This window comes from Dreissena polymorpha, chromosome 16, assembly GCF_020536995.1.
Source record: "Dreissena polymorpha isolate Duluth1 chromosome 16, UMN_Dpol_1.0, whole genome shotgun sequence".
Lineage (NCBI taxonomy): Eukaryota > Metazoa > Mollusca > Bivalvia > Myida > Dreissenidae > Dreissena > Dreissena polymorpha.
The window spans coordinates 5,681,106-5,698,380 of NC_068370.1; the positions used below are offsets into that span (position 1 = coordinate 5,681,106).

The 17,275-nt window shown below is 33.0% G+C and overlaps 1 protein-coding gene across 1 annotated transcript; it reads left to right on the plus strand.

The window, feature by feature from the left end:
- The first annotated feature begins 10,184 nt into the window (after positions 1 to 10,184).
- On the plus strand, positions 10,185 to 12,686 carry LOC127862070 (uncharacterized). The gene is made up of 3 exons (XM_052401017.1): positions 10,185 to 10,483; positions 10,829 to 10,856; positions 12,409 to 12,686. The coding sequence occupies exons 1-3, from the start codon at positions 10,255 to 10,257 to the stop codon at positions 12,488 to 12,490; spliced, it is 339 nt and encodes a 112-aa protein (XP_052256977.1). The 5' UTR covers positions 10,185 to 10,254; the 3' UTR covers positions 12,491 to 12,686.
- Positions 12,687 to 17,275: the final 4,589 nt, after the last annotated feature.

The following is a 17,275-nucleotide window of genomic DNA, read 5'->3' on the forward strand; positions in this document are numbered from 1 at the left end:
AACAATCAAGCGGAAAATGAGCGCGTGGTGATGAATAACGCTTTAACTTGAAAGTAAATTGTGAATATAATATCTAACACGAAACCATGACTGGTTTGTATCATTAAATACAGTGTACAGTAATAATAGAAACTAGTACTTAAAAATGCCCGTTTTGATGAGCTAAGACAGAAACTAGTGATATTAAGAACATTTTATTCATTTGATTAAAACGAAACACAACGCTTCACACATGAACGATACATACAAATGTTAAAATTCGATATTTGTTTTTCAACAAAGATCAAGCAGTTCAATAGCGCTTAAACAAATTGATATTTTTTTTATAAAGTTGATATGTATGAGTATATCAGATTTCCTGGTGTATTCACATATCATGTAATGATTACTGTCATAACAATGGTTTTACTTCATATTAGCTGATGTATATTTAACCATCAAGCTATCCGATTACATTCTACATTACATAAATTGAAATGCGAATAGTCGCATCGGTTGAATTCTTATCTTTATTATAAAGTATTCTATTATATGTTTATTTAATCGCATTGTGTTTTTTTTGCAAAAAATTTTCTCTACGGTGTGTATGCGTACCACTGAGCACAGTTGAAAAGAAGTTGCTTCGATTAAATAATACTTTGTAAGCAAACACATCGAAGAAAGTGATTATCAAGTAGTATTAAATGTATATGACCATGGGCGATTACATCTGCACTACTACTACTACTACTACTACTACTACTACTACTAGTAGTAGTAGTAGTAGTAGTAGTAGTAGTAGTAGTAGTAGTAGTAGTAGTAGTAGTAGTAGTAGTAGTAGTAGTAGAAGTAGTAGTAGTAGTAGTAGTAGTAGTAGTAGTAGTAGTAGTAGTAATAGTAGTAGTAGTAGTAGTAGTAGTAGTAGTAGTAGTAGTAGTAGTAGTAGTAGTAGTAGTAGTAGTAGAAGTAGTAGAAGTAGTAGTGGTAGTAGTAGTAGTAGTAGTAGTAGTAGTAGTAGTAGTAGTAGTAGTAGTAGTAGTAGTAGTAGTAGTAGTAGTAGTAGTAGTAGTAGTATGCTTATGCCGAGCATAAGTTTTATTATGCTGCTGATGATGAATATGGTGTTATTTGTGTGACGTGATACTTTATAATTTCTATATATTAACTTATTGATTTGCTTCGTAAAATATTTTTGGAAGCATATAACTCAAAATAAAAAATCTGACGAACCAAAATCCTGACAATTAATCAATAATGACATTCTTCAACTAAGAAGTTCACTGACGTGCAAGTTATGTAATGCATTACTTCAGATAAGGTTCTTATGAAATGAAAGTTTTTTTGTTCAAGGCTACGATAGTATGGTGTGAATAAAAAAAACAAAAACACGATATATTTGCATATTTATAATATATGTTAGCTACCGATTTGGCGTAACTATTCAGAAAGCTAAAACCTAACGTATAGAAGTGGGATCAAGCATATCATTTATATGAATATGAATTAATAACTATTCTAACACGGCACGCGACTTGTTTTCTATAGACAAAGAAGGAAATCAAGGGTGGGTTATTCTGCAATAACTTATGGGCGGAGCTTAATGTTTCGAAAATAGTTCCGAATAGAATCTAAATAAAGAAAATAATGCAGTAAAATGCACGTGCTAAAACCCGCTCTAAAAGAAATGCAATAAATGTAGCATGTATACAAATGCAATGAAACAACAAATTGTATATTTGGTGATAAGTGGCATAACCACGCCTACAAAGAATGTTATTTGTTAGGAAACATAATTAGGAAAACATTTATAGCATGTCAGCTTTTCAGTAGCATCAATAAACGTGGCGTCATTAAGTTTCTACGATTGATGTTTTCAATGAAAGTGACGTCATTTGCAAAATATTTATAAATGAAAACGACGTCATATGTTTGTTCAATTCAATGACGTCACATAATAGTGAACTTTGTACTAAGATGGGCGGAGTATTGAAAAATATAGTTCAAGTCCTAAAGCTTGGACCAAATCAATCAGAATCGTGTTAGAATCGAAATAATATTTTTCTATGATGGTGTGTTGTCGAATAACCCACAGTAAGTTGTATAGATGCGTGTTATCAAATCACTCGTGCTTCGCACTCGTGATTTAATTCCTACGCATCTATACTCCTTACTGTGGGTTATTCGACAACAAACCATGATAGAAAAATATTATTTCTTAATCAAACTACCAAACTGAAAATGAAATGTGCAAATATGATATTGAAACCATTTATAAACTGTTTTAGACAGATAATTTTAGAAAAAAAATCAGCGTGTTCTGTCCTATTGGAAGTACATGTCTGTCTATGTATATTTTTTGCGTGTTAGCATACAGTTTTGGTTTACCCGCTTGTAAGAACAAACGTTAAATACGAGTGTTAATGAACCGTCGGCGCAATCACACTTCCTGCAAATAATTATACATTCGCATATTAAACAATTTGAAAGAAAACATATATATCGAGTGTATATTTTTTAAGTAGGAATTGAAATAAAAACAGACTTATTAATAGAGGTATTTACCAGAGAATCAGACATAACTGATTTTTTTTATATATGACGAGTGTCACTTTTAGCACATATTTTATTGCGTAATTAACAGCTCATTTTTTATCCGAGTATTGCGAATATAATGCTGCAGTCAATAACCATATACAGCTTCGTCGAAAATCAGGAATTTAAGTCATTTTGTTAGTGTAGAATAATATTCCGGTTGTTTGTGTTTACGATACTGAAGCACTGGGCATTTATACGCGAAGTACACAGAAGTGACACTAAGGATTTCCATTAATTTTAGTACTGTTTTTTTTTGTGTTCAAAACACAGTTCAATATCTGCAATCGGAAGACATATGCATACTGGATTCGGACAGCTTATCCAACATACGTAATACATTTATTTTGTCCATAATTAATTTGAAGTAAAGTTTTTAGCATGTGACTTTTCAGAAAAACTATAAACAAACTGTCTAGTCGGTTTTAGTGATATAATGTTTATCATATATTTTTTTTGTTAATACGTTTGGTCATTATATATTATACTTTGTACACATACGTATTATAAATTTAAGTACAAGTGTGTGTTTATACGTATGTACATGCGTTTCAATTATACGCCTTATATTTGCCTAATCATTTAACCAAATTACTTTCTGAAAGGACAATATAATATTAACTTTATTTTAGAAGCGTTTCTAAACGAACTTAATGGAGGCTATTCGAGCAATGATTCGTAAAATGTCATTTAGAACGTACTCTATATTTTACGTAAAATATATTTTGGTATAACTTGTATATGGGATCAAAATGCGTGAATTCAAATGATATTTTAAGAGTTGATATTTCAAATATTGTGCGCGTTTCCAGCGCAATTTGAACTAGAAAGGGCGCGGAACAGGCCGACGCGTATCCCCACGCCGCATTGATGTTATATTAAAAGGCAATTTTGGGTGGGAAAGGCCTATGTTGATGGGGCCCCGGGAAGGTAATGTAGACATGGATGGTCGAGATAGACCGTGTTGTCATAAGATATGTTCAGTATTAATTTGTAGCCAATTGGTGAATAAATGACGAAGTTTTGTTAAAACAAAAGTTTGGGTGGGCGTGGTCTATGTGGGCGCGGCGCCCCAGGGTTGGTAATGGGGCAATGCATAGTTGAGATTGACCGTATTGTCATAAGAGAAGTTCAGTATTTATTAGAAGTAAATCGGTGTAGAAATGAAGAAGTTATAGTAAAAGGCAATTTTGGTTGGATCTGGCCTATGTGGGCGGGGCCCCGGGGTGGGTAATGTGGACATGGATGGTCGAGATAGACCGTGTTGTCATAAGAGATGTTCAGTGTTAATTTGAAGTCAATTGGTGAATAAATGAAGAAGGTATGTTAAAAATTTTGGTTGGGCGTGGTCGATGTGGGCGGGGCGCCCAAGGGTTGGTAATTGGGCCATGCATAGTTGAGATTGACCGTATTGTCATCGGAGATGTTCAGTATCAATTTGAAGTAAATCGGTGTAGACAAGAAGAAGTTAATGTAAAAAAATAGTCAAAATCTCTGACCTGGCCCCATCCCGACCACCATAACTTTTGATCTAGGGGTCAGATCAAAATTTCAAATAATGCACTGTCGCACATATGCTCATAGCTACCATATGTTTCAGTTTCAAGGTTCTAGTGCTAATAGTGTAGGAGGAGATAGTGGCCAGGACGGACAGACGGCGGAGATAACCACATAATCCCCCCGCTCCAATTCGGAGCGTGGGGATAATCAATGACAAATAAGAATCAAAGTACTGACAGTACTTGTGTGACGATGCTTTTGAAGAGGATGGATATAAAAGCATCAATTTAAGTTTATCTACATCACCACAATGTGGGTACGAAAATTATGGGTACGAAAAAAAATGTGGGTACGAAAATTTTGGGTACAAAAAAATTATGCCCCAAAAATGTGGGTACGAAAAAACAATTGGGTATGAAAAAAAATTTGCTTCGAAAAAAATCGGTTAGGAAAAAAAATTGGGTACTACGAAACTAATTTGGGTTAGAACAAAATTTGGGTACGAAAAAAAATTGGGTACGAAAAAAAAATGGGTACGAAAAACCTTTGGGTACGAAAAGAAATTTGGTACGAAAAAATTTGGGTAGGAAAAAAATGTGGGTACGAAAAAAATGTGGGTACGAAAAAAAATGCGTACGAAAAAAATTGGTTACGAAAAATTTTGGGAACGAAAAAAAAAATGAGGGTACGGAGAAATTGGGGTACGAAAAAAAATTTTGGTACGATAAAAATTTTGGTACGAAAAAAAAATGGGTACGAAAAAAAATTGGGTACGAAAAAAAATTGGGTACGAAAATTTTGGTACGAAAATAAATGTGGGGGTACGGGGAAGTATTATCCGTGGACCTCTCGATAAATGAGAGAGGACGGGAAACAAGCTGTCTTAACCTTTATCAATTGCCCTGGGGTGGGTCATGTGGACATGGATTGTCGAGATAGACCGTGTTGTCATAAGAGATGTTCAGTATTCATTTGAAGTCAATTGGTGAATAAATGACGAAGTTATGTTAAAACAAAATTTTGGGTGGGCGTGGTCTATGTGGGCGGGGCGCCCAGGGTTGGTAATGGGGCCATGCATAGTTGAGATTGACCGTATTGTCATCAGAGATATATAATACTGCCTATAATACTCGAAAGAGCGGTTGGCAGTATACAGAGATAGATAGATAGAGATGTTCAGTATCAATTTAAGTAAATCGGTGGAGAAATGAAGAAGTTAATGTAAAATAACCTAAATAAATGAGTGAAAATCTCTGACCCGGCCTCAACCCAACCCCCATCGGCCACTAACTCCTCCTACACTATTAGCACTAGAACCTTGAAACTTACACACATGGTAGCTATGAGCATATGTGCGACGGTGCGCAATTTGGAATTTTGATTAGCACGTGCGTCGCATGTTGTTAGTAAGATTTTACACATAAAATTTTACCCATTTACCCATAACTTTTGACCCAGGGGTCAGATCAAAATTCCAAATAGTGCACCGTCGCACATATGCTCATAGCTAGCAGGTGTGCAAGTTTCAAGGTTCTAGTCCTTATAGCGTAGGAGAAGATAGTGGCCAGGACGGACGGACAGACGGCGGAGATAACCACAATATCCCCTTGCTTTTAATTTTAAAAGCGTGGGGATAACTAAGAAATCTATCACTTTAATGAAATATTGCTACTAAACTTTACCGTTGTATATACTGCGTTAAGTGGCACCATATACACATTTCATGCATAACGATTTAACGTATATCGCCACACATTTTCTGCCTCATTTTTTGACATATTTAAGTATTATATTAATTAAGTAAAATAATCAATGTGATTCAATAGTTGATGCCAGTTGAATAAGGCGTTAAAATAAATTATCTTACGTTAAAGGTCTTTTTGACTTTGCAATCAAGGTCTAAACAAAACATGTCACTCAGCAACGTTGTCATATTTAATACGATTTGAAGAAACGTTATTGAGTTTAACCATGCGATGTAAAAATTTACATACCAAACTCACTTTACTTGTCTGATGAAAGATATTTAAAGTTTTTTTCTAGTGTGCTGTATACGTTTTCAAAAGCAAAACATTTAATGTCCAGCCGTTCCAGATTTTATTTAGGCGACATGATATAAACAAACTTTGAAAAAGACCGTTGTCTGGTGTAACATGCCAAACATTAATAATCTGGGCCGCTAGGTTTCTACAAGATAATTCATTAGAACGTATTATAGAGCAGATCTAAACTTATAAATAAGGAATGAACCGATGATTATATTTAACAATCATGTGTGAAGCTTATGCGTTTTACATAAAATGTGCGATTATTAAGTAAAACAACTCAACATTCTGTTTTCAGATAATGCCGATTTTGCAACTGATTGCCTTATTGTGTTGTATTAAAGGTAAGCTAGATTTGACATAAAATGCTATTGATATTAATATTAATAATAAATCATTTTAAATTAATTTGAAACGAAATTTTTATTTAGTCTAATTGTAAGTGATACGAAAATAATTTAGTATAAAATTACATTCGAGCTTCTTTATAAAACACCGATGAGTTTTTACGTGCTGACACAAACATTAAACCAAAATAGCTATTCCACGGACTGCTTGTCAGACGAATAATTAAAATCATAATTCAGAAATCAACAATCAAGAACAACACAACTGGTAGCAAAATGTGATCTACAATTGAGCGTATGCTATTTGGTTGTGAAATATCTGGAATAAAATTATAGGAAACATAAAATCTCAGAAACATTCCATTTGTCATATACCATTATCAAAGCTTGGGTAACGGCATTTGGGCTTTCAATGCAAAATATCGGTAAATTTGAACCGGTTTATTGAATCTTCAAACCTTACACTAACAAATACGACGTGCAAAATCAAGTATTATCGTATCATTTTTATTAAAATTTTAAACAAAAAGAGTAAATTTAAATTCGATTTAATTGCAACTTAATAACTAAATTGTATAATGAGCCCCATATCATCAACTTTTGGAGGCAGGATAAAATGAAGTTTATTCAAATATTACATTAATTTCAAATTTTGAGTAATAGTACTGTCGTATTGTACAAATCCCAGATCATCATTATGCATCTCAGGAAGAAACAATAATCCAGGGTGTAAACAGCCCGATTACAGATGCCTTTAAAAGTATGATGTGGGCGCCTTTTTATAATGAAGGACAGTACACATGTTGTGAAACCGGAAACACCAATGCATGCGATCATGTAGAACTATGGTCTCCAACCGAAAGCTCGCCTAGGGTGTATTTGGTCGAAAACAGTGAAGAAGCCACATCATAACGTATGTTGTAAATACATTTCATAAATAGTTAACGTATTATGCACAATAATTATACGACTCAATCAATGTCAATCACTCTTGTTCAATCCAAATAATATTGAAAGGTCAAACTATTACTTACCTTTCGAGTCGTTTAATGTACTCAATACGCGTGTTTCCAGCATGTATTCGTTGATCAATTGCATTAACTGTGATAATTCATTTAATCGATTGTAAAATAAACAAAGTAAAGGGCTATTGTAAAACATAAACTACTCACACTGAAAATGCCCAAGAAATATGCGCAATATTTGTCTTAACAAAAACTATAGCAACACTCCTATTAACTCAAACGACATGAATAATTCTTCACACATCAATACTTCATGTTAATACGTCACTGGAAAATGCTTTTATGAGTGGCGATAAATGCTTCAAACTTTATTCTTATATATTTTATGTGTGATCGGATAAATATACATCATTGTCAAACTGATTTAGAAATTCGTACATAATTACTTGTCCAATGAAAATACAAGCGCGTGCGTTTGTGTTATGATATGTGCTTTTGTGCACTTGTATGACTTTGAGCCGATTGGGATGAGAGTGTGTGAAAGGTTACATCCTTTCATTAAATGACATGCAAAGCTGATTTGATTTCAGCAATACGAAATTATAAAACATGTACAAAGTAAGACAGGAAACGACACAAATCAAAATTGACTGTTTTGCACCTTTTTTTTTTTCTAGTGAAATTAAACCCGTTTCAGAGCAATGTTTTTCTATTTTTTCTTACTTAATAATAATTCAGTGAATTAGTATGGAACACCTAGGCTTACTCTATTTAAATCTCCAAAAGATTAAAGGATAACAACTGTCCAGTCTAAAGTGTAAAACATGCTTTCGAGTAAAAAATGCTGATTAACATGGAGACTAAAGCCCATAATGGCTCGATTATAATGTAATATGTACCCTGTATGTTTTGTATGTAGTTTGTTGTATTTTTTGTCGTATTTATAATGGTTTTAACGTTATTATTTGAAGGTTTTTGGAGTAGAAAATTTTTCTGGGGACGTAGAGCAAAGACGACCAGGAAAACAATACACATCGTCTCTGAAGCCAGGGCTGTAACCACCTTTACTTACAATTTTGATCAAACCACATCGCTGCAAAACATTCCAGGAGAAAAGAAAATACTAGAAGTTCATAATACTTATATCCAAGGTAACATAAGGTAGCATGTATATGAAGTTGTCGATTGTTTCTAAACAAATTCGTCATTACATTCCATAAGTATAGTATCAACATTATGTAGTATTATAATAAGTGCATTATAATTGTGGGTTAAGAAGAAAAGTCACGGCGTTTCGTCCACAACCTTATAACATTGAATACTATGCTTCAGAAAATGTTAAAGCTCTACTTTAATAAACAAGACTTGAACGAAAAGAGAAGACCAATAAAACAGTATAATATATTCAAACTAATGGCCGTTTTAAGGAAGCAGTAAAGTAACGAAATCATCAGCGACAACTATAGCGTCAAAAGGTCGAAATACCTCTGTCGATGGATTGGAACAAATGCCGGTAGCATCGACATCTTTAGGTAATAATAATGGTAGATTAAATTATTATCATCTTTATGCAAATTTTAAAACTATAGTGAATTTTTCTTTTTTTTCGCAATACAATTATTTATTTACTACTACATGAGGCAATACTGAATAACTTGGGAAAACAACATGTATATTCTTAAAGGTATGACAAAGACAACAACCACATTACATTTTGAGTACTTTACAAACAACACAACTGTATCAAAATACCAGCCGCAGAAAAAAGGAGACACAACAGAGTTCACAACTGCACATAACGGTATGATTCAAGGATAAAATGTAATGGAAGAATATATTAGTATTTTGATGTTTACAGTTTATGTTCTGAGTGCATTGTAGAATCGTTTATATTAGTATGACAACGCCTTAATTGTTATCGTTACTTGCATTATGGATGAAATCGACGTTTAACAATAGCAAAGAAAATGTGATAATTGACACACAATGTATCTTGTGTTTATTGTTATTTGTTTCTTTTTGCTTGTTGCACGTATATAAAGTACTATATGTATGCATATGTCTCGTCACGGCACAATAATTCGCATTATTTCAGATATGATTTATCGAAATTTCATAAGCATCATCGGGTCATCGGCAGTTGCTGTACTCCTTATTGCTGCCTTACTGTTGGTTTGCGTCTATAAGAAATACCATCATCTATTAGGTTGTATCTTATATCTTAAATCTTATTAACACATAATATACATGGTTGACATATTATATATGCATCTCATCGGTAATTACCCTGTGTGAAAAGATGTTTCGCTGGCGATAGCGAGCGCTCTCGGTATCTTCTCTTCAGACACCAAGTACTGAATCTTTCCAGGAAACGGACTCAATATGCACAATGCTTTTGATGAAGTCAAGTTTGAATAAACAGGTTTTAATAAAATCTATTACATTTAATATGAATAAAATTTAAAATCATACTTACAACTTTAAGTGTTCACAGTTGCAGCAGCATCCCGATAAATGATTATTTAAAGAAAGAAAGTGTTAACAGAATTCCAATTATTGAAAAACGAGAACACAATTCTTTAAAGAAATATTTATTACAGTATTGTTTACAACAAAACCTTAGAGTCGAAGTGGTGTACTAATCTGTTTTAAACACAGTAAAAAATTAACGGCAATCCGAATGCAACTTGATTTTTTTTTAATTGCACATTATTAGAATACAAAACGTGTAATGCTTGAATAATAATAATAATAACAGATGCTCCCAAATGTGAAACTGCAACGACTGAAAACCCGGTTGATATTTTCCAAAGAACGAACAATCAAATGTTTGAAGATGTATTACAAAACAGACAATCAACATTGGAAATATACGAAACCATTCCAATGACGAATGTATCGCCTTTATCACCTATTGCTGACAGTTACCCTCTGCCACAAGACGCACACATTGTCGAAAACCTGTTTGACTCTGTAAGTGCTTTGAACGTTGAAAATGTGAACTATTACGATACTGTCCAAGATTCCCAGAACAGCGATACGGCATCGTCTGATGGTATGTTATGAGTCTAAAATGTTTATTTAATATCAAATAAGCTGCGTTCATATGCCATTGTTTATTTATCTATTCATTCACGCAGTTTTTGATATCCCTTCAAGTGTTTCAATTTTTTATGAGACAACTTCAAATAGACGAACATACCGGTTGCTTTGAACTTCATGAATCTCTTTTTATTACACGTGTATAATTGAACTGGGCAGAAAGAAGTCCACAATATAACTTAGAGTCGTTGACACAGTCATTAATAAACATTAAACACACTTGAATAATGCAATTTCTATTGATATTGTTTTGAAATCTGCTTGTATTAAACCTGCAGTTCGTGGTCATTATTTCTAGGCGCTGTGGAGGGAACTAACGCACATCCGTATGTAATTTAGCTTAGAATTTTATTACACAATTTTAGTTTTCTGTTAAGTTCTCCTCAATATGTAAAGCGTCCGTTTTTTATTGTTTCTTTAAATGAATTCCATTGTATCATATCATTACATTGATATTTGCTTGATATAACGTTTCATGATATATTTTTATCATGTTCAACAGGAAGTTCTTATATCAGTCGATGTTTGGTGGAAGTCCATATAACTAAAACGTATAACATATAAGTTATATTTTATTGTAAAAATAAATTACATTCATCAAAACAAACACATTAATACCAATATGTATTGCATTTTATGCATAGAAAGCAGAACATAGAGTAAAAACATTTGTTTTCAAATATTAAGAGTGAATGTGTTAATGCTCATGAGGTCGTGTAACAGACTGACTCCTTCTTTAGATACGCCTTCCTATAAAAGTGTCAAAGGTCAAAAGACATGTAAACATTTCAGCACGAAATATAAATAGACACAAACAAAAACAAATAAAATAAAACAATAAAAAAGAAGTAAACATAATTAAACAAGTTATGAATTAATAATACAATACAATAGTAATACAGATAATAATAAATATTTCCACAGAAGTTAGTTTTATATAATAACATATCGTTTCTTTGGAAACACTCACAAGATGTTCAAACCTGTCCGCTGCAATTTATGAGTCTTCGCCATCTGTGTCATGCACATATTATATTCAGGAACAACCTCTCCATTCCTCAGCTGTCAACAATTCCAAAATGAACATTTCTCTCCCCGCACAGCCTGCAGTAGAACAATAACAATTTCCTTCTAAAATAAATTCAACACATGGCATGTTTTAAGGTCTGTTCTAAATGTACAGAACCTTAGTACATGCATTTGCACACACCACACCAAAACACGCTGCAAATTCTGAATTTTAATGAAAACATCACCAAATTAATTACACGTGTAAACACACTTCGAAGACGTGAGAGACTAGCCTTGACATATTAAACACGCTAATAAAGTGTCCTTTTTGTATGCTGTATGTATTTATTGTATGTAATACATTTTTTTCTGCTTAAACTTGTGTTGTGTAATAAAATAAAGCAAACTAAGAGACTTAACAAGGTCAAAAAATTCCGCTGAATGGCGCTACTTTTTGTGTTGAGAAACAACTTTATTTTTCCAATACGCTCATACGCCTCAAATGAATGCAGCGGTAACCGGGTGTATATATTTTGTTTCGAAAAAGGGGGTGAATGGTATGAGTGGCATGATAAACAGAAAATCAGGTTACTGCCTGATCGTTTTGTAGTATATCAGGCTCGACAAGCCTCGCCGTTATTATATTCTAAGCAGTGTCTGATATATTTCAAAACGATCAGGCAGAAACCAGTTAGTCTTATTATGAAATGTGAGGGTTTTAAAACTAAGACGTTTTTGAACATTGTGGAATAGTACTCAATACATGTCAAATGTATAATTATACTTAACACCTATGTTTAGTGCTTTAAAAAGCTACTATTTTCGAGCCTACATTTAACAACCAATTACTTTTTTGATATTTTGCAGAGCTACGCACGTTTTGTACGAGAGTCTGCTCGGGACAAGAACCGATGCGAATGCACCGTACAACAGTTTAGAAAGCTGCTAGGCGATTTTACATCGCACTTCAAAACCATTTCTATCAGATTGCCGATAGAAAAAAACGAAACTATATCAAGCAGCTAAGCGACTTTACATCGCATTACACGACAATAAAAACGTTAATTCGTTGTTTAGAAAGAACGATTTATATCTAACATCTGGTAATTGTAAGAAAACAGTGATTAAAAAACCTTGGTAGTTCACATTAGTATAGACTCTTCATATAAGTTACTGTGTCATGTTTTATGATAATACAAATAAAGATAACATTATTTGAGGGCAGTAAGTAAATAAAAACATATACTGACGATTTACTTATATACAAAATTTGTTTTATTCAATAAATGTTTCTCATAAACAACGGTTCTTGTTATACTCCTATAGTTTTATTTCACTCGCTAAATCACAGAGTTGTTATGCATGATATTGTTGAAGAGGTTTCATCGTGGATTTCAACTAATGCTTGTTTCAAAAAGATATAGAAACACTAAACTTACCTGATCTATTGGATGGTAAACCAAACTTATTGTTTAAGAAATCGATTACAAGCGATACATAAATGAAGCAAGTTTCAGATGGTAAAATAACATGTTTCATTAGAATCATTATGAAGGAAAACTGGAATTTGAAAAGCAACAAGAATAATGATGTATATGCATTTCTTTGCCTCAACAGGGTGCCAATTGAATTTACAACACAAACGATCATTACCATTATTATATTGGTTTATTGCAATCATAATTTAATGTTAAGAGTGCGCATGCCATTTGCGTAAGGGTAATTCGAATTGCATACATTTTTCACAGTTGGTCCGTCATCCAAGGGTATATTTACGTTTAAACCCTTTCAACCAACCTGGTCTTTCTATGATTTATACAGTATTAAAACAATGAACTACACATATACAATATATATATTTGTTGGAAGCATGTTTTGGTTTGGTTTATGGATATTTTTTTATATGCCTGCCTTCAAATCGATCATGGATATTTACAGTCTTCATTAGTAGCGGATTACTTCAGAGGTTGTGTTACTGTACGTCAGACACATCCTTTGAAAAATGTTGTGAAAAAATATATATAGAAATCGTGGGTTTGTGCTTTAGTTTATTGTTTTATTCGTTCAATAATTATCATGACCAACAAAGACTATTATATATATAATATAAAATAATATATAAACCGCGTTTGGATGTATGTTGATAGTTACGAAATATTTTCACGATGACAATTTTTTAAACATAGCAACCGCTTAAAATCCTGTATCGTGGTTTGTGCGTTTTACTCATGACTAGGAACAATAAGCGTTCAAATAATGATTAAGTTGTTATGATTAGGTTATGATTGGTATCTTCGGCGCCTAATTTTGTTGTTAAAATGTACATGCCAACATGTCAAAGCGTTACATTCACGATGGCAATAGATACATAATACGACTACGTAATGTGTTAACAACAGGTAAAGACTAAATCACGAAATATAGAAAATTCTATCTTAAATAGTAACCGTAAAATTGACTCAAATGATCCCAGACACAATAAGAGATGTACTTGGATTGAACTTAAATGCCACATATATCTGCTATGTTAAAAGGCTGTAACAGAAACACCAAGGAATTTGTTATTCGATACAATGGACGTATTTGAAAATATACAAAAATGTATGTATGATTCCATACGCTATTTTCGTTGCCTATATTGCTTGAAAAATTTCTTTCACAGCGGTGTGTTCCCTTTTACCTGAATAATATTTAAATGTGAAATATTACAGATTGGCTCTATCGTCATATTTTTATGTAACCGATGTATTTGACGAATTCTTCCCTTGTGGAAATATAAATCAAAGTGTAAACAGTGGTATAAAAACTTGCATTCTCAGCAATGATTGATAATGTGTACCCTACAAAAGTGTAAGTGAAGCCGCTTTCTGTTTATATGGTATTCAATAGATTACTTTGATAGTTTGCTATTGAGTATCTGGGTAGAACGCAATCTGGTAAAACCTACTTCCTCTATCAAAACTTCCAATGATAGGAACACATGTTAAAACCATACACGCGTTTTGTCACTTGCTCAATGCTTAACCAATGTCACGTTTTCAGTCATACCCGAGCCATGTATGTTAGTAAGTTATATGAATGTTCTCTAAACATAGCATGTTTATTTGGTTTTAAAACGGATTTTCGAACGGTATTGGTCATTGTTAAGGAGGACTAAATCGAGCACGGCAGTGACAGTCTTATTTTTCTTCACTCGCGATATGGGATCTCAAGCCAAAATATATATTGATATATTTAATTAACTCTACAATTATAGTGAACAGGCGAGACTTCATTTTTTTCGGAAAAAAGTCACTACTGAAATTTAATTTCTAGACCGCTGGACGTTTTCCTCTAAAGTGCTTATTGCAACATTGTGAGTATTCACAAGTAGTTCGTTTTAAATAATTGAAAACATTTAATGTATTGCACACGCAAACTTTTCGAAACCTTTACCGCTGTTCATTTATAGCAAAATCATGTGAGAAAACCATTTATTTAGATGAAAACAATAAGAACCACTTTAGTTATTCAATATAACAATTAAATGTTGTTGTAAGTAGTACGTTTTATTCTAGATTCCTATTTAAACATGTAGCTAAATTGCAAAGTTGCAAAAGTACACCATCACCTCATATTTCATATTTACAAGATTAATATATTCATTGCATTGTGTGCTGTGTGTATCGGACTGTTAGTGAAACTTATATACATTTAACCAACTTGATAATTCAACGTTTATAAGATACCAACTAATTTACGTATGCATTCAAAGCAAGAACTAACAAACATGTTTTTATTATAAAACAAGTATATATAACAAGAGCACTGCATAACGGATGCCAATGCTCGGCTGAGGGTGCAGTTTTGAATAAATGAAAGCTTGTCGGAATTTATTTGTTAGAGGTCACAGTGACCTTGACCTTTGACCTAGTGACCCAAAAAGGGTGTGGCGTGTAGAATTTATCGAGGTGAATCTACATATGAAGTTTCAAAGTTGAAGGTGAAAGCACTTTGATTTAAGAGACAAATTTCAAGGTTTTAGCACGACGCGGACGGCGGACGGCAGACGGCGGACGGCGGACGACGAGGTGTCTATGACAATACCTAGGATTTCTCCGAAAACAGCAGAGCTAAAAATGTCAATCCTGTACAAATGATTTGTATAGCTTATTGCAAACAAACTGTCGTGTAACTGTTTTAATATGGTTCTGTATTTTACTATATACACTTTTAACATTTACAAACTGTGATTTTTTCTTCAATGTCAATCGTGATATTTCAACAATAATTGTTTGAAAACAGTACTAAACATGCCGTGGTTAGAGAATGTTCGATTTCTGATAACAAATCTAACACAGATGTGATTTATTATCCATAAAGTCGGTGTGAAAAAAAATTTATATGACAAGATGATATTGTTTGATTACATTGTCTTCATTGTCGTAATCAAATGTACATGTATGAAGAAATGCGAGCGATACCAAAAACATTGCATTTCTATAGTAACCTATATTTTTAATACCGATGTACGAGAAAAAACTGACATGATGTTGTTTCTTCAACTGTAAGGCCAAGTTGAGTATTTATTTTAGAGAAAATTGTCGATATTGCATTAACATATGGTGAATTCCAGTTAAAATCCTTGTTACTGTGTATGTTGATTACTGATATCTATGCTAAATTAATTATACCTAATAATTAAAAAGTCGTCTGGTTCTTCACCGACACATATTTTCGTTACGATGACAAGTTTAGACTTTGTCATGCTTACTATTCATGCTACCTGCTCGTGACATGATCGTTATTTGCCTATAGTAGCCATGGATGTACATAACTTTAACAACATGTAGATGTTGGAACGCATTATTATAACCAACAACCTTCACCAACAGTTAAAACTTGATACAGAGAGTAGTGTACCCCCGACCTACGCCCGAATATGTTTAACCATTTTTTTTTATTCCCTTAGAGTATTATTTGCCACAGAAATAAAAAGGAGAGGTGATGTTTAGTGTCCATGTTGAACAGTCCCGTCATTAAAGTTAAAATAAAACCGTGTTCTGAAGTTCAACAACTCTACTGTCGTTTTGACTGACTTGTGTGTTGTTGCTTCAAAACCTTATAATAAAGCGAGTTTCACATAGTGTATGCATAATGAAGGATTTGCGTGTTTTATCTGCGATTTAAACTGTATGTAGTATCATGCCGTGACGCTATATATAAGGCATTGTTTTTTAATATCATTATTAATATTTAGCCCAACACCAATTGCAATAATTATTTTAATGATGACAGTAAATATTCAGAATGTTTAGTCTACATGCATATTATTAAGCTACGCATTTTAAATGTATATTTTATTAAAGGGAATACAAAAATAATATACTGTAAATTAATTAATAATAACCGCATTTAGTTGTATGGATGTTACTTTTTTTCAACTTAATAATGTATGTTATGTTTTTGCTATTTTGCCTTATGGTAAAGGTAAATTAATTGAATATCTACAAAATATGGAAAACCAAACGTTTGAAAACTGTGCTGGTACCGTTTAATTTAATTATTAATAATTCTTTCCAATTCAAATTACCTTTGTTTGCTGCAGATGTTTAAAGTAAACTTTATCGTTTAGTTCACGTTTGTTTGATGTTGGACATTGGTTCTAACCACTTTGAGACCAGTAAGAAATCGGGTTCCACTTCCGACATCGGATTCTTATAAGTATCCCACGAACGTCCAATCTGTATTTGCC